This window comes from Xiphias gladius, chromosome 21, assembly GCF_016859285.1.
Source record: "Xiphias gladius isolate SHS-SW01 ecotype Sanya breed wild chromosome 21, ASM1685928v1, whole genome shotgun sequence".
NCBI classification, from domain to species: domain Eukaryota; kingdom Metazoa; phylum Chordata; class Actinopteri; order Istiophoriformes; family Xiphiidae; genus Xiphias; species Xiphias gladius.
In genome coordinates this window covers 17729856-17753875 of record NC_053420.1, presented here as the reverse complement: position 1 = coordinate 17753875, position 24020 = coordinate 17729856, and the positions used below count along the sequence as shown (strand labels likewise).

Sequence of the window (24020 nt, the reverse complement as noted above, 5' to 3'; positions counted from 1 at the left end):
AATCAGATATGTATGGTGAGTGGTTGTCAGCACACTGCATGCCAACATCCTGTAGCTTACTGTCATTGTGGGTATCGAGTGTGTGGTTGTAGTAATTGGTGCTTTTATAAAAACGCCATCTTGGCCTGATTTACTTAGCAACTGCAGATAAGCACTATGACAACTGGAAAACCGGTGGTTCGGTGATGGAAAGACAGAACAGTATTTTTCTTTCCATGTAATGTAGTTTTTAGTTCCTGCAGCCCTATGCATTTCAAACAAGTCTGATTTGACATGTTTTATGGCTAACTGCAAGGAAAAAACACAGAAGTAAACCAAAGAGTGAGAAATAATGACCAGAAATTATGTATCCATCACTGCCATAATTGGACCAATGATGGCTCAATCAACTTGCCCAAGTTTATGTCTCACTGGCCTTGGGCCATCATACAATCATTTACATCAAACTGCACTGTAATGAATCCATCTCTTGAAGTGCAGTGTCCTCGAAAAAACTGTTGCATTAAATGGCAGACAGTAAATTATACAGCAAACACTGAATTGCAAAAGCACTGGGGACAAATACGGTCACTTACCACTTAGATTAACATCTTAAGCATTTATTTGTAGTTATTACAGAGAGCTACATGTAATGAGTCAGCAAGGAGCTGTCTACGGAAGGGTATATGGTCCCATATATTCTTTCTGTTGCTCCATGACTTGGCCAAGAACAGTATCAGTTCCCTGTTGATGGACCAAAACTGGGACAGTTGCATTTTAGAAAGTTTGTTTAACCACAAGGACTGTCCCCTTATTCTATTAATTTCAAGATGACCGGACGTACCTGCACATCAGACAACCTAACCAACAAAGCTAGAGTTGCAGCTATACTCACTAGCAGCATGAAAGGGACATCCTATACAGCTAATGTCACCTTCATTGTAGGACTCTGACCGCTTTTCCCTATTTGATGCTGGACAAAGGTTTACATAAACTTTTGATGTTAGCTATTGAGAGTAGACTTCCATGTATTAGTTAACCACTGTACGACCCTCCACTCTATCTCAGCTGTAGGTCACAGCAAGCTAGCATCCCTTTACTGGATACCACGTGGTAGTAATTAAAATCCTGTGATATAACACAAACAGTTTTAAATGGACATCATAGCGTAAAACACATGGTTGTCTGATATCTGTTCTCTCCTTGACCAACCCAAAGGACAGGCTTTCACCTGAAAGGCATGATAATGCTTGTAGCTGCAACATTACACCCACACTGACTTTAAGTTTCTGTACAGGCACTTCTGAAGCTTTAGTTCACAACTTGGAAAGTAAGACAGATATAATAACCTAAACATTTTGATGCAGTCAAAGAAATTGTAGAAATACTGTATCTGAAATCATGGGTCATATGTCATCAGTCATATGATCCAGTCAGGAAAAAAATGTTAGTGATAACATGTCAGCTGATAATGAGTCACAGAAGAGATAACTTTTTTTGTGGAGATCCAACATGACATGTCTAAACAAGTGCAAAGCAATAGCAGAGATATACACCATACTATTTGGTTACCAGTAGTTTTTACATTCATCGTCATTGTCATCTCTGACACACTGATATCACTGTTTTATTACTTATTCCAATTCAGCAAAACTGAAACTGTGACGATGAAGTAGCTCAGATTTCCCTATGTAGCATTTACAAACACTAAGAAGCATGGATCTGCGTTAAAAGCAAGGAAAACATACAAGATGAGTGGAAATATGTGGCATTACGTTGACTTGTTAGACTGTGTAAAAGGCATGCGAACACAGCCGTCTCCTCTTCTCTGCATTTTATCAAGTCAAATCTTTTCAAATTTACTCTGATGTAGAAGTTGACACATTCCTTCATCCTCTATGACCAAAGATGCTTATTTAGAAATTATCTTTCAGAGGATCTTGTGAGAATAGAATATATGAGTCACATGTGTGACGTGATGGGTCCATGGACAAGAGCAGTGTCTTTTTTTCTTCTCATGAGTATGGCCTGAATTTTGTTTCTGTGATCTCATTATCTCCCTGGGTGGTGCCCTGTTGAAAGGCAGTTCTTTCCTACAAGAGCACATGCGCGCACACGCATGGAAAATACACCACAGGGAAAATACACCGCACTGCAGGAGTCCCTCTTAAGTGTCTGCTGCCCAGAGATGATTTTTAGGCAAAGACTTTCACCCTGCACCCGAGAGAATTTCTTGAGCTGCATAGGGTCTGCTGCCTCAAATTGTCGAGGCTAGATATGAGTGGTAAGGATGGAGGCAGAGTGGAGGCTCAGTGGTGATTAGTAGAGATATCACTGAGCTGAGCGCAGCTATATTACACAAACTTTTAAAAAGGTTTCCTGAAGGTGTGTTACTTCCTTTAACAGCTTTCTACTCTTAAATGACAGGTTAGTTTCAAATCACTTGAGGATGATATGATATGTTTATTAATGTAATGTTAATGTACTGTTCATATATCCATCTGTAGAGTATTGTAAAACATAAAAACAGGCGTATTTAGGCGTATTTTGCAGAGGCCAGCAATGGTAAATTGTTTTGGATTTCAGTGTCAAATTCATTGTCAGGGACCTACCGCTCTAGCAGGTTCCTCGTAGTCAATCTTGAGGTTGGCCATGGCTTTGATGATGGCCATTATGGACTGGATTGTGTTGCTGTAGACAACTGCTCTGTACTGCTTGCACTCATCTTCTGAGTATCCATCCTCGTGAATAATCCTGAAAACAGAGCAGAGGGAGAGGGTGTTCAAAACCGACCAATTCATATTTTAAACTGAAATATCAATTTGACAATAAAACATAGTACTGAGGTTATTACTACACAGAATACTGAAAAATATTGTAGAAGTCACCTCTGACAGAACCTATAACTAATGTGTGTCTTGTTTGTTTCTTGCTTGACAGCAGTGGCGAATGTGACATTAAGAATATCTTGCAGATAATTTTCCTTTTATTTGTACCAGCAAACCCAGTCCATGCTGCAGAATTGATTTCATATTAATTCATATTCATTATTTCATCAGATTTACAAAGAAGCATCTAGCCCTGCCTGTCTGTGATCACAAATCGCAGACAGAACACTGCTGGGCTGAGGTACTGGGAAAATTCAGGCGGTTTTGTATCTCTCAGCTAGAGGACATTAGAACAAATATTTACTTGCTTTTGGAGCCGTGGAGGGAAAAACGAAGAGAAAGAGGCATGTGGTTGAAAAACCATGGGGCTGAGACTGAAACTGCTAGGCTGAAAACCAAACAGAATCACCTCCCCTGGCCTGTCACAGCCCAGAGACCAAAGTCACACAGCCAGGATGTCCATTGGTTGTGTGATGTGCTGAATGGAACCTCATTAAAATGCAAGTGAGCCCCTTGAAACACAGTGAGGCACAGCCAAAAGGAACGAAAGCCCCCACTATTACCCCCTCATACAAACAATACTTTTAATAATAATTTTTTGGTTGACTGGATTGTGACTTTAGAAAACTTTGTTGTAAAAAGTTCAAATCAAATTTGATCTAAACCTAACATTAGGTTGGCACCTGTGGAAAAGGTATAGCTTGACACAAAGTGCCACCTATTGTAGCTCTTTGCATTTGAGAACATCGAGAACTGGTGGTTTCTACACCAGCATCTGTATCAAAATACAGTTTGAAACTAACCACGCTGATTTTCTTGAGAATACCTATATACTGGGAATCTAATGCTGTGTAAAAAACTGTATAACACTTCATGTGAGTGATACTCAGATTTTGGTAACTAATCAGAGGAAAACACAATGACGAGAAAGAGACATAACACAACGTAAGATGAAATTTGTATGAGTCTTACTCAAAAGCGGTGCTGTTTTGCATAAAAAACAAAGTTTGCGTTGGTGAAGATGGCTGGGGCTTGTATGAGCACATACTGTATGTGCTGGGCCAAAGAGTCCAGAGGAGAAGAATTTTGCTTCTACACTTCACCGTCTACATCTTTTTAAGTTATAAAAAAAATAAATTAAAAAAAAAAAAAAAAAAGAGCTTTTTAAGTGGCCAGATGAAGTCAATATCTACACCCACAACAAATAATTTCTTTCTTGGCCTAACGACCCATCAAATTTGACTGAAATCTGTTGAGCAGTTTTAAGATATTCTTTGAACTGAATCAGACAACTGACTTTAAAACTTGGTAATTGTAATTGTATTAACTATTGTATGGACTTTGTGAGCTGCGTCCTTCTCATCTAAATATTTCTTTATTGCTGTGTTAAAAATAACCTGAAAGTCTAGTGTCAATTTGGGGAAATTTTCAATACAACTCTAAAATTGGATTACGCTGAAATCCCATCATTAATGCTGTCATATCCTGTGGCTGTCACATTTTGTGCAAAGCAAAAGTCATCCCTTCTTGTAACAACATACTACTTTAAAACTAGACTGGTTTCCTGTGACACACACATTTTTGCAAGCGTAATTATCCTTTAGAGAATCCCTCACATAGTATCTCTGAAATCTATTATTTGTCCATCTTACAAAAGAACCAATGACAACCAGTCAAAATGCCCTCAGTATTATAAGTCTATACAGAAAAGTTTAAGTGACCCAAGTGAGTAAGTTCAAACATGCTAAAAATCCAAAAATGCATAGAGAAATAATTTGGCAATTTGGAGACACTTGTTTTTGTGTGTTGCACGCTTGTGTGTGTGTGTGTGTGTGTTTGTGTGTGTGGAGTGAATTTGGGAGTTCTTTGGTAATAATATGTCAGCAGCAAAAGCATCAGAAATATAGGCTTTCAATGATGTGCACAGTTGAGTGGATTTTAGAGAACTTCATCGGAGTGAAGTATGAAATTGATTCAGTCAGTGCGGCAACACACAAGGATACGAGAAACTTAACGTTCATATTCATTCATCCATTCACGCTCTGTAAATGCACATTTAGTACTATCTTCTCAACCCTGGTTTTAGGACAAGTAGGGAGGGTTTCAGAGAGACTGGAAGGAGTAAAATTACACAGCCAGGAAACCAGCATTTTCATTTATGCTTCATTGCACGGTAGCCCAGGCGATAAAGACGACAAAGATAAAACAAGTCTGTGTACTTCTCCGGGTTTCATATCTTTTACCATATCTTTTGTGCCTGTCTGTAAACCAGATCTTTAGAAAATATTGCAACCCCACCAGTTGTCAGCTGACAATGTCAGCTCATACATAGTAAGCTATTTCTGCAATTGAAGAACTGCAACATTGTCAGAATTAATGATTTTGCAAAATCCCTCCAAACTAAGTTTTAAGTAGCTCATTTTATCTCGTGTGGCTATTTCTTTTCAGCGTTGTAAATGTGAAGTAAAATGAACCACAATTCAGCAAATGCATGCCCGATTTCTTATTCTGAACCCAATCGTGGGTTTGACAACATTTCAAGAACTGCTTCCATGTTATGTATTTTTTTTTTTTTTTTTAATCTAAAGCAAAAACATGTGACCATCCAGTGATGGGTGGATAAGTCCCATCAAGTGTAGGAAAGGTTCATGCTGTTAGAAGAGTGACGAGTGACGAAAGTATAGAAGAGCACTGTCAAGGATCTTTTGTTCAGCCTGACTAAATTGATGTCGATCCTTAGCAAATGCTTACCAAGTTTTGCCAGATTACATTCAGTGCAGCAGTAATGGTAGGCTCTCTCTGTTAGGCTTATTCTGGATTGCACACATGCAAAAAGAGGTCTGGAAGCATTTTCACTGAATTAGCTGTACCCGACAGTCATCAAGATGGACGCTGGTACCCGTTTAGAGTGCTGTACAGATGTCAAAAGATATCTGTATTCAGTGTAGTGACTAGATTCCCTGACCCAATTAGTCAATCACTTATCAATTGTTTCTTTCCTCCATAATACTGATGATAAATGTCCATGTCCATTGGCCTTCTAGTGGCCTATTTTCCACCCTGTCGGTTCTGAACCAAGAAGTGCAAACCTCTATACATTATTCACCATATCAGCTATCAGCTAGCTAGAAGTTTGCATTGATCAGACGGGGAACATCCCTGTACACAATATATGCTGCAGTGCAGAGGAAGATACATTTCACGTGCGTGCATTTGTGTGCAAAAAATAATTTTTCCCAATAGAAACTACATTGGGAAGACAACAACAATAAAGACTTACCTGCTTTACTTGAATTTAAATGATAAAGGATCAGATTTTTAAAAACGAAATTACTTGCATCTTTAATAGATGAAGTATGAAAAAGTGATAATTTTCAGAGTTTCAGTTTCTGGCTGATCTAATTGATGAACTACTGAGTTCTGCTTCCTTCCTGTCTCGTCTGACTTGGCATTTTCAGTGAAAGAAGGACAAAAAAAGGAAACGCTTAGCTAACCAGCTGCATGTCAATTTAAAAAAAAAAAAAACACAACAACAACAACAACAACAACAAATGTGCTTGCACTTAAAAATGTTGTTTAAGTATAATACATTTTAACAACCCAGAGATTTTGAAATGGGGTTTTTCTCCATTAGAACCTTCTCTTGTGTTGTCACAGTAAAACCATGTGCGTCTTTATCTCAGGTAGGTTGGATGTTGATATGAGAAGTTGGGTACATCAGAGTGCCAGTAGACCACAACAGAAGTAGGCAGTGCATCAAGATGATGTAACGTGATAGAAATATGGCATTTATCTTTGTTTCATGTATTTATTTGAGGAGGGTTACAGGCTGCTCATTGCTCCACACAGATTTGATGTTTTTATCTGCATCAAATTTTAATCTCCCCACCTGAGCCGAAGCCTCAGTGAACACTTAAGTTGATGAGTCACTCATGTCACTAAGCCTATCTTCATTGCAATTTATCATATTTTGCTTATAACTTTCTTGTGATATTTTGACTTTTTTAAAATTTCCAGCATTTCCACCTGTTTTCCACCATAATGCGCACAAAAACATGTGGATGGAAATGCATTTTATGAAACATGATGATTCTTGGGAACATGGAAGCCAATGAAAATATAGTATTATGTTGTGTAAACACTACATAGAAAGGACCAGAGTTGAGATTCAAACCCAGGAAAAATATTTTGTTGCAGGGTGACATCTGTGCTACATATTTGCTTTAATATCCCTAAATTATTGTGCTGCTATAATTCTTTTGCTGCGGCATGTTTATGCAGTATATACCAATCCTCAAATAAATGTTGAAAAACCATCTAAGTTTAAATAGTGCTTATACATCTACCAGTACTGCTAAAAAAAATACATTATATTGTCAGACATGTTGGGAGGAAAAGCAAAACAATTAGCAGTCACTCACTTCATCTGCTTCACAATAGTGCTCTTCCCCGACTCCCCAGCACCTGCAGAGAGAACAAAAACAGGCAGAGGTTAAAAATAAGCTCCCGTTAGCTGAGAAATGTAAACAGGCAGTGTGGCCGCCTCACATCTGGACTCTTGTCTTGCTCCCCCTCCCTTTACCTCACAGCCTCTGCAACAGATCTCATCTCTGAATTTCACCCTGGACCAGTCTACTGTTCTCTTTCACCGTATACCTACAGGGGTTCTGCCTCTTTAGGTATAATCCAGTCAGTCCTATCTGTAGTATGAATTCAAATGGTAATAAAGCAATGTCTTAATTTCACAGTAGAAACATCCCAGAAACTCGCAACTTCTAAGAGGAAAAAGAACCATGCCATTCCACTCCCCTCTTATTCTTTCAAGAAAAGTCACTTTATCATGGTTAACATTTTAATGGAAACGGCTTGCACTGACAGGATATGGGCTTTTCTTATCCAGTGCTATGTTTATTCTAACAGCCTGAGGCGACCAGAGAGAGCTCATCTGCCACAAGGAATCTAACACTACACACACACACACCCAGGGGGTGCCTGTCAGTGCACACTACATACAAACTCGCCCTGGGTGAAGTATTTTTGGGCTGACCCTCAAAATACACTACTACACAGCATGCAGCACACACATGCACATTGAGGCCCCTGGGTAGGAATGGGCCAAGATAGTTTCCACAGACAGCTGTCAGCTCCTATGCCTCCATGGTATATGAGTTCCGACTGGCTAATCAAGCAGAACGAGCAGTTTGCCTTTAAATATACACAGTTTTCAACAGACATCCAACAGATTTTCACAGCCTATAGGTTTCATCGGGTGTGTACTACTGCTGAATATGTTGCCAAAAATGTAACAAAACCAAAAGAGTGAGAGTGTATCTGGACACACTCAGACCCTGAAACTGATTTTCTGTTGAAATACAGAATGCGGACACATTGTGACATATTCCATTTTACATCCACCTCATGGTTCTGAAGTATCCCCTCTCCCCACCAAGCAATTTGCAAATCACACTGTGATGAAGTGCTCATCCACCTGCTGTAGTCTTTGGGCCATATTGTTAAGCAGGAGGAAAAGGGAAATGCAAGAAAGAAATGCTCTCCTCTGGCTCACTGCATACCTTGAATGTGATTTGAAACTGTAAACGGATTTTCCTAGAAAACAGGAAAAAACTAAGATACAGGCTGATTCAGTGGAAATAAGCTGTGTGCACTCCATGTAAATCAAGTTGTTTTGACAGAATACAGATAGAATACTTAGCAGTGAAAAAATTATATGTGCCAGACAAGCGTCATTCAACTTGAGCAGGTTAAAACAACAATATTGATTTAAAAGCCTAGAAGGCCATCAAAACAGTCTTCTCTTAAATCTCCACACACTAACTCTGTATAACTGTTAAACTACCTCTTAGGTTTAAGCACTAATAAAAGAAATTAATAATCTAAAAATATTGTATTAATCATCTGGTGGAGAGCAACACAAGTAAGACAGACATGGCCGTGTTTGTCCCCGAAGCTTCTGCAATGGGCTCAGCCACAGATATGTGAGTCGGGAGTCAAGCAGCCAGAATTATACTCTAGAACTGTGAGTTCAAGAATCTGGCTGACCAGGGCCAAGCTGGCAGGCCTTTCTCGCGCACGCACGCACGCACGCACGCACAAAAAACAAGCACAGGTTCTCCTGAAGTAGTAAACATGCCCTTTGGAGTTTGTCCAGTGAACCTGAAGCTGCTAACAGTTAGAAATGAGCAGTGAAGTTTGGCACTTACCTCGGTGCCACTGCTGCTTTGATTAACTAATAGATAGCAGCTCTCTTTACTGGTTAGTACAAATGCACTTTAGCTCCTGGCAGACTGTTTATTGTCAGCTTTCAAGCATGTGCGTGTGGAATCTACCTGATGTTCAAATGATCTGCCTGTCCTCTTTACACATGACAGTAACTTTAATGTGAGAGAAAAAAAAAATTAACTGAAATCACAATGAATGTTAGAATAAACTGGGATTTTATGTACACCTTCAAAAAAGATGAACTATGTACTGCTCCTGCAGTTACCCTCAATATTAGTACTTCGGCAACCATAATGTACATAAACATATGCAAAAGCAGACGTATAGTCCCGCACTGCACTTTTTGGCTTCAGTATTTCATACTTGCCAGCTGGCTTTAAAAGGCTGCCAACAACTGTACAAGGACATGTACTTAAATAAGAGTGTTTGCAGAATTCTTACAGAACTGGACACGCTTTGTTTCTACTAATAAAACCTTAACCAAATAAAACATACACAGTAAGTAGGGCAGCTGTGACAGCTGAGGGATTATAGAGGATTCTTTTGTCATGGTCACTGATGTGATATGAGTGGCAATCACTCAAGATTGGGGCAATGAGCATACGTTGCTGGTGGTTATGTGGGGAAAAGCTGTGGAGGGAGCTCCAGTCAGGAATAACAGTGATCTGTGTCTAAGGCTGCATTATCACCATATCTTCCTTTGGACCATGGAGGCTCAGGACTGCAGCTACATGAAAACACACACACACACACACACACACACACACACACACACTATTGGTAGTAGTATTTTCCAAAGATTGTTTGGAAAAATCTTTTTATGACTTAGTGCTGAACAAGCAGAGCTTTCCTCTACAGTAAGCTTTAACTACTGGCCTTGGTGACTGAATACACTATAGTCATCATCAGATCTCACACACTGCTGAAATAGAACATACCAATTGGTAGATTTAGCTTTGTTTTTTTGTGTTTCTGGACACGTGGAAACTGAAGATGAAATGAAAGACGTGCTAATACATTTAACTGAAAAGTTTGACAAAGACACAGGGGGATGGGACTGCTTGTGCAGAGAAGGAGATGAAGAAAAGTTGAGTTTGCAAGAAAGTAAATACTGCCCTTTGCCTAGCAACTGGGCAACGTGTCCAAAAGTTGTGGTTGTCTTTGACTCATGGTAGAAAATTAGGAGGAAAAAAAAGCGCAAAGGGGGAAAAGAGAGGCTAGTTCAGTCTCCAAGTCCATTTGAATGAGATCATTTAGCTTCTGTATGTCCGTCACAATTACCTTACTGTTGCACAAAAAAAAGATATAGAAAATGGACAAAAAGGGGAAGAATGTGAGTGTGTATGTGCACGCGAAATCATTTTTCTGCATGTGTGTTGTGGGCAAAGGGGGTATTAACATGAAGATATGCAGTACTCGAAAAGGCAGCAAGGAATCTATAAATCTCCCAGCAAGACTCAGGAAATTGCCTGATTACCAGTGGGTTACAGTGTGACTGGCAGACAGGTAGAACATGGTGATGGGTGCCAGGGGAACCAGTGCCAGGATTAACTGGGGTCCAGCTGCAGCCGGACAGAGCTGGGTGCCCAACACATGATGGACAGACTATATTCACAGGTGACGAGTGTCATTATAAGTAACACAATCAGATCAGATGACAGTTACATTGAGCAAGTACAGTCTTTTTTAGTTGCCTTCCCTCTTCACATTACAACGGCACACACAAACAGAAACATGAACAGCTTTAATCAAGTCCCAGGTGGCCACAGAATAAAGCAAACCTCCGCTAATTGCAAAAAAGGAGAGAATACATTGGTCCCTTTGGGTCAAGTAAGATATCAAAAACAAAAGTGTGCTGTCGAACTGATGTACCTGGTGGTTTCATGAATTTAATTGTTAGAGAGCTGATAACAGAAATTACTCTTGTTTGTATTCATAGACAACATGGGACTCACTGATGTTGTGCTCAGTACTTCATTTGGACTCAAATGAGTACGCCTGTAATTGTGTATCTACCCTTGTTTGGGGATGAGCAGGTAGCTGCTTAGGGGCCTCTGGGTATGAAAAACAATTATTATACCAGGGGAAAGCTGTCTGTTCCCACTGTGCAAACAGGTGGTTTTGGTTACAGTTATGTGGCATAGTTGTGAAGCTACAAGTTGAGAAATCTAAAAAGGGCCCAGCAATAGATGAAATGTGTGTGAACATTACAGCCATGTACAACAGCTAGTCTTTCAATACCACACTGCTTGCTGAACTTCACCTTGCTAACACAGATAAATGACTTGCTTGAGTCTTTTACACTATATCAGCAGCCTTTGAGCTACCTGAAGCCGCTTTCGTCTTTGTGGAGAAAAGTACTAGTAATTAAAAGGCAAACAGCCCTGCCACCTGTCATTGTCCAAAGTGTAAAATTTCTGAGGTGGTCTAGTTTTCTTCCTCTGCTTTATCAAACATAGAAACCCTTGGTTCTTTGAATTGACTGGTCATTAGGTATAATATGGTCCAAACTGGGCAGTAGCTATCAGCACAAAGAAACTTTCTTGGAAAACTAGGGGACGCAAAAGTGAAAAAAAAACCATCTGAATCTGCTGAAAGCTAGTTTACTCAACAAGCCTAGAAAACAGGATCATCGATTTCAATACGCATTCATTTTTCTTTTTTATACTGTGAAACCTATGTCCTAATAAGGAATTTCAGTTTTCTTCTACAGAAATATGATCTGAGAGAACTGACTTGAGCTTTATCTACTCTCACATTTGACCAGTGATGAAACCCAATAAGAGGAAGAAGTGTGCCAGCCAGCTCCTCTGTGAGAATTCCTGGCATGCTCTCTGGCACGCATCGTCTCCAGAGTTTCGTTAGTCTGTGAAGCATGATGAAACTGACAAGTCCAGACATAAAAGGAGGACAGAATGAGGACTACTTCCTACTGTTCTGTGTCAAGACCGAGGATCAATAGCTTAAAACAGTCAACTTATATCTTTATCTTCCTGAAGTGCCTATATATTGCATAAGCATCTTGCAGCCACAGCCTCATCAAGTTTAATATTTAAGTGTTTCAAAAGGTCCGCCGCCCACAGTATTAAGGCATTTACTCAGTGTGTGAATAAATGCGCAAGTGTTTGGCGCAAGTGTGACCCTTCCTGGTGGGACTGGGAGTAGGACACAAAGGCGGCAGTGTGGGTCCCTGCTAGCTGAGAACACAGGCCCGCTGTTGATGTTTAGGCCTGAACCATTCCAATCAGCACTATAGCTCACACAAGTTACTCACACAGCTCCGCCTCCTTTCAGGCAGCATGACAACTGCCTTCGCCACCCACAACAAATCGCTTTATGGCCAATTGCAAGAAAATTGATTGATTGAGGACATGACTGAGGAAGTTAAATCTCACTGCTGATGAGAGGAACATATGTGTAACTGTGAAATGAGTTCAGACAATGAGCACTTAAAAACAAAAACAATATTGAAAGGCTTCTCAGTCCTGATGAATGTGATAAACTCATTAGCCCAAAGATTATTTTATGAAAGGAGGTCTGGGAGGAAATTCATCGACAGCGATCTCGGAGGACACTTTGAGATAGGAGGATGCTTTTAGGTAAAACAACAATATTAGGGAGTGTACCTGATTGGGATTTTCATTAATGGGGAAGAGGTTTTGAAGAGGTAAAAAGAAATTGCATTTTGATGTGAATTACAAAGACACATCTAATTGTTAAATGTAAAAATAATTCTACTAAAAGCATTTACATACACAATCTGGACAAAAGCTACAAATCGCATTTAGATTTCTTCTTTCCTGTTTAGGCTTTTTGTCTCTTCCTGGTACTACTGAGACAAATGATAAACAAATGAGACCACGGTAATGCCAGTGGTATTGTGCTAAGATGACACCCTTAAACAACGTGAGAGGAATAGTATGACATTATAGAAAAAATGTGCTTAAGATCTCAGTAAGAACTTGGCCTAATGAGGGTTGCAATGGCCTTACCCAGAGTGTGGGCATAATAACCCAAACACCAGTACAATATAATATAATAAAATTGAACATTAAAAGTTTCACAAAAGGTAGTTTTTCTTGCAGAGCTATTGTCCTGCATTGGACTAACTGCATACTGTTGGTGTTCATAATATTGTGTACACAGTCTGTAGGAGCGGGCTGTTTGATTACTACTCCCCCCGTACCTTCATGTAGTCTTCTTTCAAACATGCATTTACAACCTGCTCATAAATATCCAAATTAGACTGCCTTTGAGTAATTATTGTGGGGTCGTGCTGTAATTGTGGCAGCCATTTGTACTTAACACTCAGACATGCAGACAATTTACTGCAAAATTAAGAAAGCATTGGCTGCACTCAGTGGAAATGAATAAAATGAAAAAAATATTTGATTGATTCTTATGCTGCCAGTGAGAAAGTTACAAACAAAGAGAAAGTTGAATTAAACATTGTAAAGAACACAAGAATATTGTCTTTTAAGTCAGGCTCAGCTGTCTACGCAATCTATAATGGGATGGCCTACTGGTCTTTCCTGTCCCCACTTCAGAGCAAATCTGTTAAATAAATCAATGTCTGACCCCTTAGTGACAGGATGACCCATGAATATCAACTATGCACTGGCTTTAAAGTTGAACTCTTTAGACAATAGAGGGAAACGTTGGATGTCATGAGGTTTATTAGAGAAACTGACACTTAACGCTGTTTAGTCCACTTTAATTTTCCTGCTTCCTTAGAGTCCTGATAATTATTGGTCGCAGTCTCACTGTTAGCCATCGCTTCTCACCCATTTCGGACTTCTCACAGTCCCTTTTCTCACTTTCAGCAGCCTGAGACACACAGACTCAATCAAGTAACATTATGAGATGCCTTAATTCTCGCAAACTCCCCACTAATATACACAATACATTAATAATACAGGGGGAAAGTGATGAGACAGCTTGTGTTGATGCCAAGATGAAGAAAACTAAAGTTTTAAAAGGAAGCAAAGGGAATTCAAAGAAACAAAAAAAGGTAGAGAAGAAGGGGACCGGGTTAGAGGAGAAAACAACAATAATAAAAGTGCTGAGCTGGCAACTCTAGCTGCAGCAGGACAAGTGAGACATGACAGCCTCACTATGCTGAACGTTCTGACACACATATGTCTTACACAACAAAATGGCCTTCATCACTTCTCCATCTCCCCATGGCCTCACACTGTCTTTATTCTATAATCTACGTAATTTCAGTTTCCATCATCTTTCAAACTCTTCCTCCCACTGTCCTCGAACGCCTACACAACAACCATGAGCAGCCCGTTGCCGCCTGTTCTTCTCAGCTATGTGTTGAGATGTGTCTATCCAGACCAGGGGCCCTTGAGAGACACATGTGCCACTTCCTATTCTCAGATCCAATCAAGGGGGAAATGGAAGCAGCTTGCATGAACACGTATACACTTGTGAACGCAAAATCACACGCACACACAGACGTATCTGTCTGTTTGAAAGACAGGGACGGAGAGATTCAGTCTCCTCCAACAGATGGTTACCATGCCGCGGGCATAGAGTAAGTCTGCACAGCACAGTCACAACTGCTGCCAATGCAGAGATGTTGAAGAGGCGTATATTGTATATTGAGTAAATGAGAGGCAAGACTGATGAAGTGGGCAGAAGACAAGAACATTTTTTGTACTTCACATAAGGCATTTAATGACAATTTTGCGTAAGGATGCAAAAATCCTTAACCAATTACTTGCCAAAGTAACAATAAATAATCCATTAATCATTAAAAGCTTCTAAAATTAAAAAAATACGTTTTTCCTGAATGGTAAAGCAGCCATAATTAGGTGGTAAGATGACGAGTTGAAAGGACCAGTTTGGGAAAACTAATATGTTAAGCAGCAACATGTTTTACTGTGTATGGGAAAACCCCTCACACCAGCTCTGATCATGGTTTTAACTGATTAATCATTAACCTGAACAATTCTGGACTCATAAAAGGAAAGGAAAACCTATTCCCATATATGTATTGCATTTGATTGTGGGACCATAAACATGCAGAAAAGGAAATGACGGAGCTTGAAGTGTTATATGGTAGCTGTGTGAGCTCTGCAGTTTATTAGTCACAAGAGAACCACATGGACAATATACCTCCTGAGCAATTAGGGGTTGTAAAGATTAATCAATGCATATCGAAAAATCGAGAGTGGAGAGAAGAAAAAAAAAAAGAAAAAAAAAAAAAAAAAAAAAAAAAGCCACTTATATCCAAACAAAATTTTGTTAAAAATTAGCACGATTTTCAAATAAGTCGTCTGTGTGAACTGCAGTGTATATAGATTGAACGCCATAGACATATTGAATATTCATAGACGTTAGATACAAATGCCCAAAAGCAATACACCGTCTTCCTTGAAGGCAAGGATGCTGCACAGACATCCTACTTCCGTCAATAGCAGAGCAAGAAAAATAGTTGGCTGCTGAAAGAGGAAATGCAAATAAAAGAGAGGGTAATAGCACTTCGGTATTATGTTGAAATGTGTCTGTGAAACATTCCATTGATAATGGAGCTCACACAAACTCAGGATTCAGTCATTCAGTCAGCCTTGAAAGTGCACGAGAGGTACAATGTTCTGACAGGCTACTGGACCCCTGGAACAAAATGTCTCCATCTCCTTACTCCCTCTGGGAGATGTGGTGTTCAATACAGAGAGAAACAGCAGCGGGTTTTATGAAAGACTGACAGCTCCCTGTTGGAATTCTTGACTCTTCTACCCCTCTGCAGGTGCTGTCTTACCTTTCAAGACCTTGACAGTTGATCAAACAGCTGATCAGGGGCCACAGCACATGACAAACCTCTAACTTTCAACATTGTTTTTATAGTCCAAGATAAAGAAAATCAAAATTTTCTCACTTCAGTTACGCAGCCGTAATGGCAAAAATCCTACATAGTGTTCCTTAGCAAGATAAGATTGTGACTTTAGGATCTTCAATGTTGTAGCCTCAGTTGTCAGTAGTTTTGATGGGATTCAGATGGAATAACAAAGAAGCCAAGGAGAAATGTGACATGTTTTACACTGCAAAAATATTCATGGTTAGTTTTTACCCTGTGATGTACCTCCATGTCTTGCCCTATTCACCAACATCTTTAAAAAACTGTCAAAAAGCAACTTCTCAACTCCCCTGGAAACAGATTCTCCCTTGAAGGCCTTTTTCTACACAAGGAGCGCGCGCACACAGACCCACACACACATGCACACAGATCTGTTAAAGTAATTAGGATATATATATATATATTTAACTAATTGGATAGATGGAAAAAAGGAAAAGCAGGTAATATCTCTAAACCACCTGCTTTCTGGCCCAGAGGGAGGGGATGCTGGGGCCCAATAAGACAGTCGTAGAAGTCAGAAGTGCTACAGGAAGGTAAAGTCCTCTTTGGACTTGGGAAAACAGAGGAGGGAAAAAGTCAGTCGCGGTCAAGAAAAGTGGAAGTGGGAGGGTTTGGAAGAAATTGATGGGAGACTGAGATGAGCGGGACAGCAAACCATTAATGGTAGCAGACAGGAGAGAGGATCAACTAAGACGAGTGAACGGTGAAGAGCGGAGAGGAGGAGGAGAGAAAGAGAGAGAGATGGCCTTCTGAGACCCTGATGGGACACTAGAGTGAAGTACCAGTGTGGGGGTGCAAAATTAACTGCCCAGTCCCTGGCCTTACCTTCCAGTGATTGATACAACCTTGTCATCCACTCAGGAGTAGACGAGTGTACAAAAATCTAACAGGGCAGTTCCAATCGATTGTGCACCAATTTGAGTCAGCCGATATTTATTACAAATGACTCAATCATGCTCCTTGAATTTGCTGATGAGGAAGAATAAATATAAGTGAGGTCTCTCCCGCTCTCATTTCTTGCATGGCTTTGATCCAAGTGTCTCTCCTGCCTCATTTCATCAGTTCTGAATTCTGGTAATGAAACCATTTGACAGAGCAGTGAGCAGGAGTGACTATCAGGCATGCTACAGCGCCAGGAGCAGCAATCACAGCCCACCAGATGGAATGAAATTAATAATTGATGTTGATTTTTGAACTGTTTGTGTCGAGCAGAAGGGTGCTGAAATTCTGCAGCTCTCCCTGCTTTTTGTAATGTGCTGTAACATCTAGACTGGGTTTCCGTGGCCATGATGCTACAACAAAGCAAATAAGCAAACCAATGTACTGTATATTCATCAGAGAATGCCCTTCAAACACACTACTAATAACATGTTCTCCTGTGGTGATTAACATACTGTAGTAGCTGATATTCAGTCATTAAAATAAATACAACACTAACAGTATCCTGTCAGACAAATAAGTACTTACTAACCGTTGGAATAGGCCAGCTGCACTACAGGATAAACTCAGCTGTTATTTTGAGCAAAAACGTCAGTACAGTTTTCTGCATTTGACATCATGTCTATGAGTTGGTACTGCTTAAGTCTTTGGTGAGGTGTCTGCTGATCTAAAAAGACAGTTTTACAGTTTAGAACAACCTACAGTCTTGACATAATGGGGACTAAAATTAAGTAACAAAGAGACATTTGTGTTTTAATTTTTCATTAATTTTTTCTATCTATACACTTTCCTAACATAGCTGTACTGTTACTGGTAGCTGTGTGTAGTTTTTACCTATATCAGACAGACAAATCCGTCTAAACAGCAGGAATTACTAACAGATTACCAGATTACTGTGTGCCTCTTTGACACCTACTTCCATATAATTTAATCTTGCAGGCATCTGGTGAGGTCAGGGTCAGGATTGTGTTACAAGACCTCTGACACAGTGCTGCTGCCCTAGCTACAGATAAAAGGCCTAGGCTAGCATCAAGGGTACTGAAAGACGATCCCTCTGCATACACAAACACACACCCACACACAAATTTGTGCACCAAATACCACATATTATTCGTCATCTAAAGCAGCACAGTGGACTCGAACCAGGGTCAGACAATGATTTAATACCTCATACAGATGTTCAATCTGGTAAGATGAACAGAAAATACACAACACTCAAACACTTCTTTAGAAGGCTAAAGAAGCACACAGCTTTGCTGACTGCACGTAAATATATCTTTGCCTCCTACTACACAGTGTGACATGAGTTCCTGCGCTTTTTACGTCATTATCGCTACGGGTTCTGTTTTTTCCCCCTCATTTTACCTCACATTCCCCCTTTCTTTTGGTTGATGTGTGTATGTGTTCTCTGGACTACATACATCTATATTCAATTGAGTAAGTGTAACCTGGTGCTAATTAGCTGTGTATCTAAGTAGGTGGCAAATGTTTAAAAAATACTGTTAGGTACATGACTCGGGAAGCTTGCAGTTGGGGATTATATATAGGTCACTTCAAAAACAAAGCTAGTCACATTTCAGTAGCATAAAGCAAAATCAAATTCAAGTTAATTTGTATACTTTATACATTTCAACTTGAATTTGATTTTGTTTTAAGTTACTGAAATGTGACTAGCTTTGTTTTGAAGTGCCTCATATATAATCCCCAACTGCACGCTTGCCAAACCACACATTTATATACAGGGGATCAACAGCTCTGACGATAGCTAGCATATTTTAGGCCCCTTCCCCAACTCTGGGCCCCCAGAATAATTCATTTTCACCTTCCCTTAGGGACACCCCTGGAAAACAGACCTGTGCTCACATTGAGCATATAAACATTTGTTTGCAGCATTGTATCTGGCAGCCCTGTAACAGTGATTCGGTTTTGCATAAGTTAGGTTTATGTCTAGGATTTGATTGCATTAACATCACTGGTGTCTTTCACTGGCTTCAGCAGTCCACAGTCAAAACAAAAAAGCTTGATAGCATGAATTTTCTCTAATGATCTAATGAATGTAGCAAAACCCTTTCTTATTTGTCCTGAACTGGCAAAGATGTAGGCATACTGCGACCCACAGTGTGGTGGTCCTGAGCTCATTGGAGGCATCTGCTGCATCATGGGCTATGGGCAACTAGGAAATGTACTGCTGATGCATTATACATCCAGTACATCCATTACCAGCCCCCCTCCTGCACTAACCTTTGTACTCAGACACACATTCCCATGTACAGGCACACAGAGATGGAGGAAAAAGGTCCAATGAATTATGGATTGGTGCATCGCAATATAACCAATGAGCTGTGGGAGAAGCATAGTATACACATTTGGATAGAAACATGCTCTGTAACAAAAGCTAGACAGTGAGGCAATAGTAAAATCAGAAGCTTCTTGAATATATTTTTATAATAGATTATCATCTTCCAGGTGAAGACCTGGAGGGAAATCCATTTAAAAATTTAGAATAAAACTACAAAAAACCATAAGTCAAATCAGGCTAAGGTGAATATATAACTAGTGCTACTGTTGCCTTTCACTAAGCCAAGGAATGTGGAACCATTTTTTTTTGCTGAAGGTGAAGTTAAAAGCTGAATTTAAATGTGATTGTTTCAAGCATGTTTACATACTAATTATTTGAGCATACTGACCAATTTAAAAAACACACACCTCAACTGGTCACAAATCCAATATGTTTTTCTTAATAAAATTTAGTCCACCAAAAGGCAGAACCCTTGACAATACAGAAAATGAGAACTTTATTGATCATGTGCCTTCAAAAGGGGCACAAATGCAATATTGCTATTATTGTTGTTTTTTTGTTTTGTTTTGTTTTTTTTTAAAACAGCTGGAATTCAAAAATCTGAAAAGAAAAAAAAAAAAAAAAAAAGGTTGCTCTGCTTCAGTGCCCCTACACATACTGAATGGATAAGAAGGAGCACCCACAGAAACTGAACCATCATTTCTCTTTGTTCTAGCAATCCATCCAGGTTGTTCATAGCTTTTCGAACTCCTAAAAATGCTTTCTGTTGTTTTCAAATCTAAAAGTGACAATCTTGTGCTATAGTGTTGACAGAGGTGTTAGTGCTAACAGTGCTAACAGTCGCAGCTGTGCACCTGTAATGTTAAGAGACAACTTTCTGTTGCCTTCAGCTTTCTTCTTCTTCTTTTTTTTTTCTAATTTTAAATGTTAATATAGTCAACCACCCAATACAAGTCATTAAACCGTCATTATGTTAACAGTATCCTGTCAGACAATTTCATAACCATAATATGGTGATTTATTCAACTGTCTTCATGCTACAGGTGGCATTTATGAGCTGTGATTATATCCCTATTTTGTACCTGTACAGATTCTGACAACAGAAACATTTATCATTTGAAAAGATTGGCTATCAATCAAATGTTTGACTACATTGAAACAACATAAACACTCAAACATGCTGAGACAGACAGAGTGACTAGATTCCTTACCAGATGAACCTGTAGACATTCATTTGGCATTTCGGTCAACACCCTGAACCTTTTGAAAATAATCTGAAACCTCTGCTTTGGATAAAAGTAATTTCCACATGTAATCCTGAATTTTTAGGTTTATGCACCTTTGTTTGAGCATGGCAGTACAAGAAGTCACCAGCCTCCCAGTCTGGCCTGGGGTAATTACTCCAAACCGAAAGGCCATCGATCAAAGAGCAGACGAGGCAGCCAAGGCTGCCTGTGACGACTGGCCTTCTCACAGCCCTAAAAATCAGAGGCTGACCTGGCCTTGAAGCCTGCAGACATGAAAGGCGCGACCAGTCCAATGAACCTGACATGGCCAGAGCAAACAGCGTCCCTTAGCATTTCGACTCAAGTATAAATGAGACACTGTGACTTTGAATCCAGTTTTAACTTTAGGATAAAACCTGTTCTCCCTCAAAATTTAATTTAAAGACATCATATATGAAGCAATTATAAAAATATTTACACATTTTCTAATCAAATTTTAATCTCATTACAGTATATATATATGATATATGCAAAGCTCAAGAGCCAAGACAAGGTGTTTCGAGTTAAAACTGAGATGTCATTTAAAATTAATAATTTAAGACATAGTGTACTTACATTATTTCTAAATACTTTCCTGAGATATCATTTGCTTTTCTTTTATGTTCTTTGTGACACTTGGTGCAGTAACGTTTTTGGCAAACCTGAAACATTATCTGATCCAGAACTGACCAATTTAAAATAATTCGATCTTAAATGCTTGAAAAAAATTGATTTTTTACCCACACTGATCAGATGTGTCAAACTGGAGTTGACATTGGCCTTAGTGTTAAAGTAGAAAAGATAGGATAAGCCTTTGAAGTAAACTGCCTAAAAAGCTTTTTGGGAGGGAAAGGTTTTTAAGATTTAACTCGTGAATATGGAAAAAGTTGCATTTTCTGTTTTAATATTAGACACACTGTGCAGCCACAGTGTGGTCTTCTTACACTTGAGTAGGAAGACATTAAAATTTGTTTCACAAAGCAACCGCTGTTACTGCCGCTATGCTTCATGATACTAATAAACTAGATGATGTCAGTTCAGTTATAAAGCACTCTATGTTTCTTCACCTGCTTTTGGTAAAGTCTTAAAAGATTAATCTTCATCAAACTGGAAATGCATAACAAAATAATCTTGACAGATCCACCTTTAAAACGAAGGTGTTTTGCTCATCAAGCAAACTGATGATGGAATGTATAGGTTATAATTATCTACATGAAAAGGTGAAGAGAGTGTGCAATCAACAAATATGAAGTGTGCAAGAGATTGTAAAGGAGGAAAAAAAAAAGAGCCAAAAGAGGCTGCAATTAACTACAGGAAACAGACAGGAAGTTTATTCCTTCTCTGTGTCACTATAGCAACTTCGACTTGCAAGATGAAAAAAAAGGCACAGGAAATGAAAAGAGGAGGGGTGAAATGGGAGGTTTTTCAACGGTTCATACATTTTCCTCTGAGAATACAGGCTTAAACTTGCTTTTCTGACTCCTTTCACTGCATGAAAGAATTGAAGTTGACTTGTCATTTCATGAAGGCAAATGTAATTGCAGAGTTACTGGTCTCAACTTTTCACACAGAACTGATTTTGATTATTCTGTGCTAAATGAAAAGTTACAATATTTAATTCATGATGGAAGCTCTGTTTTAGAGTGATTCTGATATTTTAGGTTTAGATTGGGAGGCTGAGTAGGCACAATGTTACTAGTGCAGCAAAAACTATAAACACATATTGTACAAACCTACAATTTGTCCAGATATTTTGATGTGGATGCCATGGATATAGAGATGCTCCTGGATTGAAGAGAATCGGCACTCATTTGGCATTTCAGTCAAGACAGTGAGCCTTTTGAAAATAATTTGAAACCCCTGCTCTTATTTCCCCACATAATCCCGAATTTTTAGGTTTATGCACCTTTGAGTGAACATGAGTGACAGACCGAAAAACTCTCACTGGCATACAGCCCTGTCCCCACCGGTCAAAGCAGCAAAGCTGCCATTGTATGAACACTAAGAGCAGGGCAGAGAATGTCTGCAAGCAACTTGAGATACTGTATCCTGACTTCACGAAATGTTAGTGAAAGTTCTGAATTAAACTAAAAGTTGTACCCATTAATGTCATCAGAGAAAGCGGAAGTCAAAAAAATCATAGTGAAAGAACTGTGGGTGTTAACAGAGACAATATCCAGCCCATGGGGCAAGATAAAAAGCTATCCCTGCACTGGTTTCTGTAAAGACACTAGTCACTGAGCAGGCTCAGGCACCAGAAAGAAACCATGGCTTGGTTAAGTCACACCTCAGAGCCTCTGAACAGTATGTTAACCCATCCTCTTTTCAAGGTACTGTATTAACTCAACATTTGTCAATCTCAAAATCCATTGATAAGCCTAGAGTCTTGTACCCTCACTATCAGATTTCTGATTTAAAAAAAATCCTCTAAACCTAAAAAAAAAAAAAAAAAAAAAAAAACAACAAACAAACAAACAAACAAACAAACAAAAAAAATTACAAAAAAATATAAACAATTGCTAAAATAGATGTGGCACATGACTGCTTAGTTTTGCAGATGACACCATCTTCGTTTGAGCCTCTTTACTGATTATGTGCACTTGCACAGGAGAGAGATGATGTGCTCTATGCTACTATTTTAAGCAACTAACTGGAACCACTTATGCATGCAAAGACATTTCATTGTTGACATGACACTGGCGTCAATAAACCTCCCTACAAATGACAATTTTCACCAAAAAGAATCTTGATTTATCACAGCACCCATCAGTTTTCCAAGAACAAAACTGAGTTGTCCTCACTAGTCACTGGGCCATTACCTGTCATTAGCCCACTATCAAGACACTGCATGACACCATAAATGACAAGACAAAACGGCAGGAAGGATTGCTGGTGACACTGCCTGTACAGGCCCCTAATCAGTTTCTCTCCCCTGCAGATTCATTAAAGGTGCTCTGCTCTTTCAATCATTCAGATGTGGTAAGTGATAGACAGTTAAACTTTTCATCTATCAATTCTCTTTGACAATGTGGTTGTGATTATCTGTTTGAAATGTCAGACAGACACCTACCATCCATCCATAATTCCATCATACTTGTTTACATATTCTGTGTCAAAAGTTGGTTTAGAAACAAATGCTGTAAAATAAATAAATAAAAATAAATAAATTAAAAAAAAATAAAATAAAAACTTTTAAATAAAAGTGCATCACTTATATTTAAGGTTCATGCTCCACATCTTTTGCTGGGCTATTCCTCTTCACTGGGAGGCTTTTACTGTCAGAAGTATGGACGGGATGTGTTGAATTTGCATTACTGTGCTGTGTGGTACGCAGGAAAAAAAAAAAAAAAAAAAAAACACTGAAAGAAACCAATTTGAACTTACCTAAAGATTCCTCTTTCCAAAACATGTCTCGCTTAACTAAAAGTTGTCTTGCTAAAGACCACACGCATCTACAATAATGAGATATGATTGAGCAAAACACTGACTGACCCACAATAACTTGTGAACTCTTTTCAACAGTCATTGTGCTGTGGCTGTAAATC

The 24020-nt window shown here is 39.2% G+C and overlaps 1 protein-coding gene across 2 annotated transcripts in view; it reads right to left on the bottom strand.

Annotated features, from left to right (window-relative positions):
* The window catches only part of LOC120807149 (guanine nucleotide-binding protein G(i) subunit alpha-2-like), a 59765-nt gene that overhangs the window by 10136 nt on the left and 25609 nt on the right, over positions 1-24020 (bottom strand). For both annotated transcript variants that reach the window (XM_040158873.1, XM_040158874.1), the window contains 2 exons: positions 7289-7331; positions 2592-2733 (listed from right to left, as the gene is read on the bottom strand). In XM_040158873.1, the coding sequence (XP_040014807.1) occupies positions 2592-2733; positions 7289-7331 (185 nt within the window). The remainder of the gene's footprint in view (positions 1-2591; positions 2734-7288; positions 7332-24020) is intronic.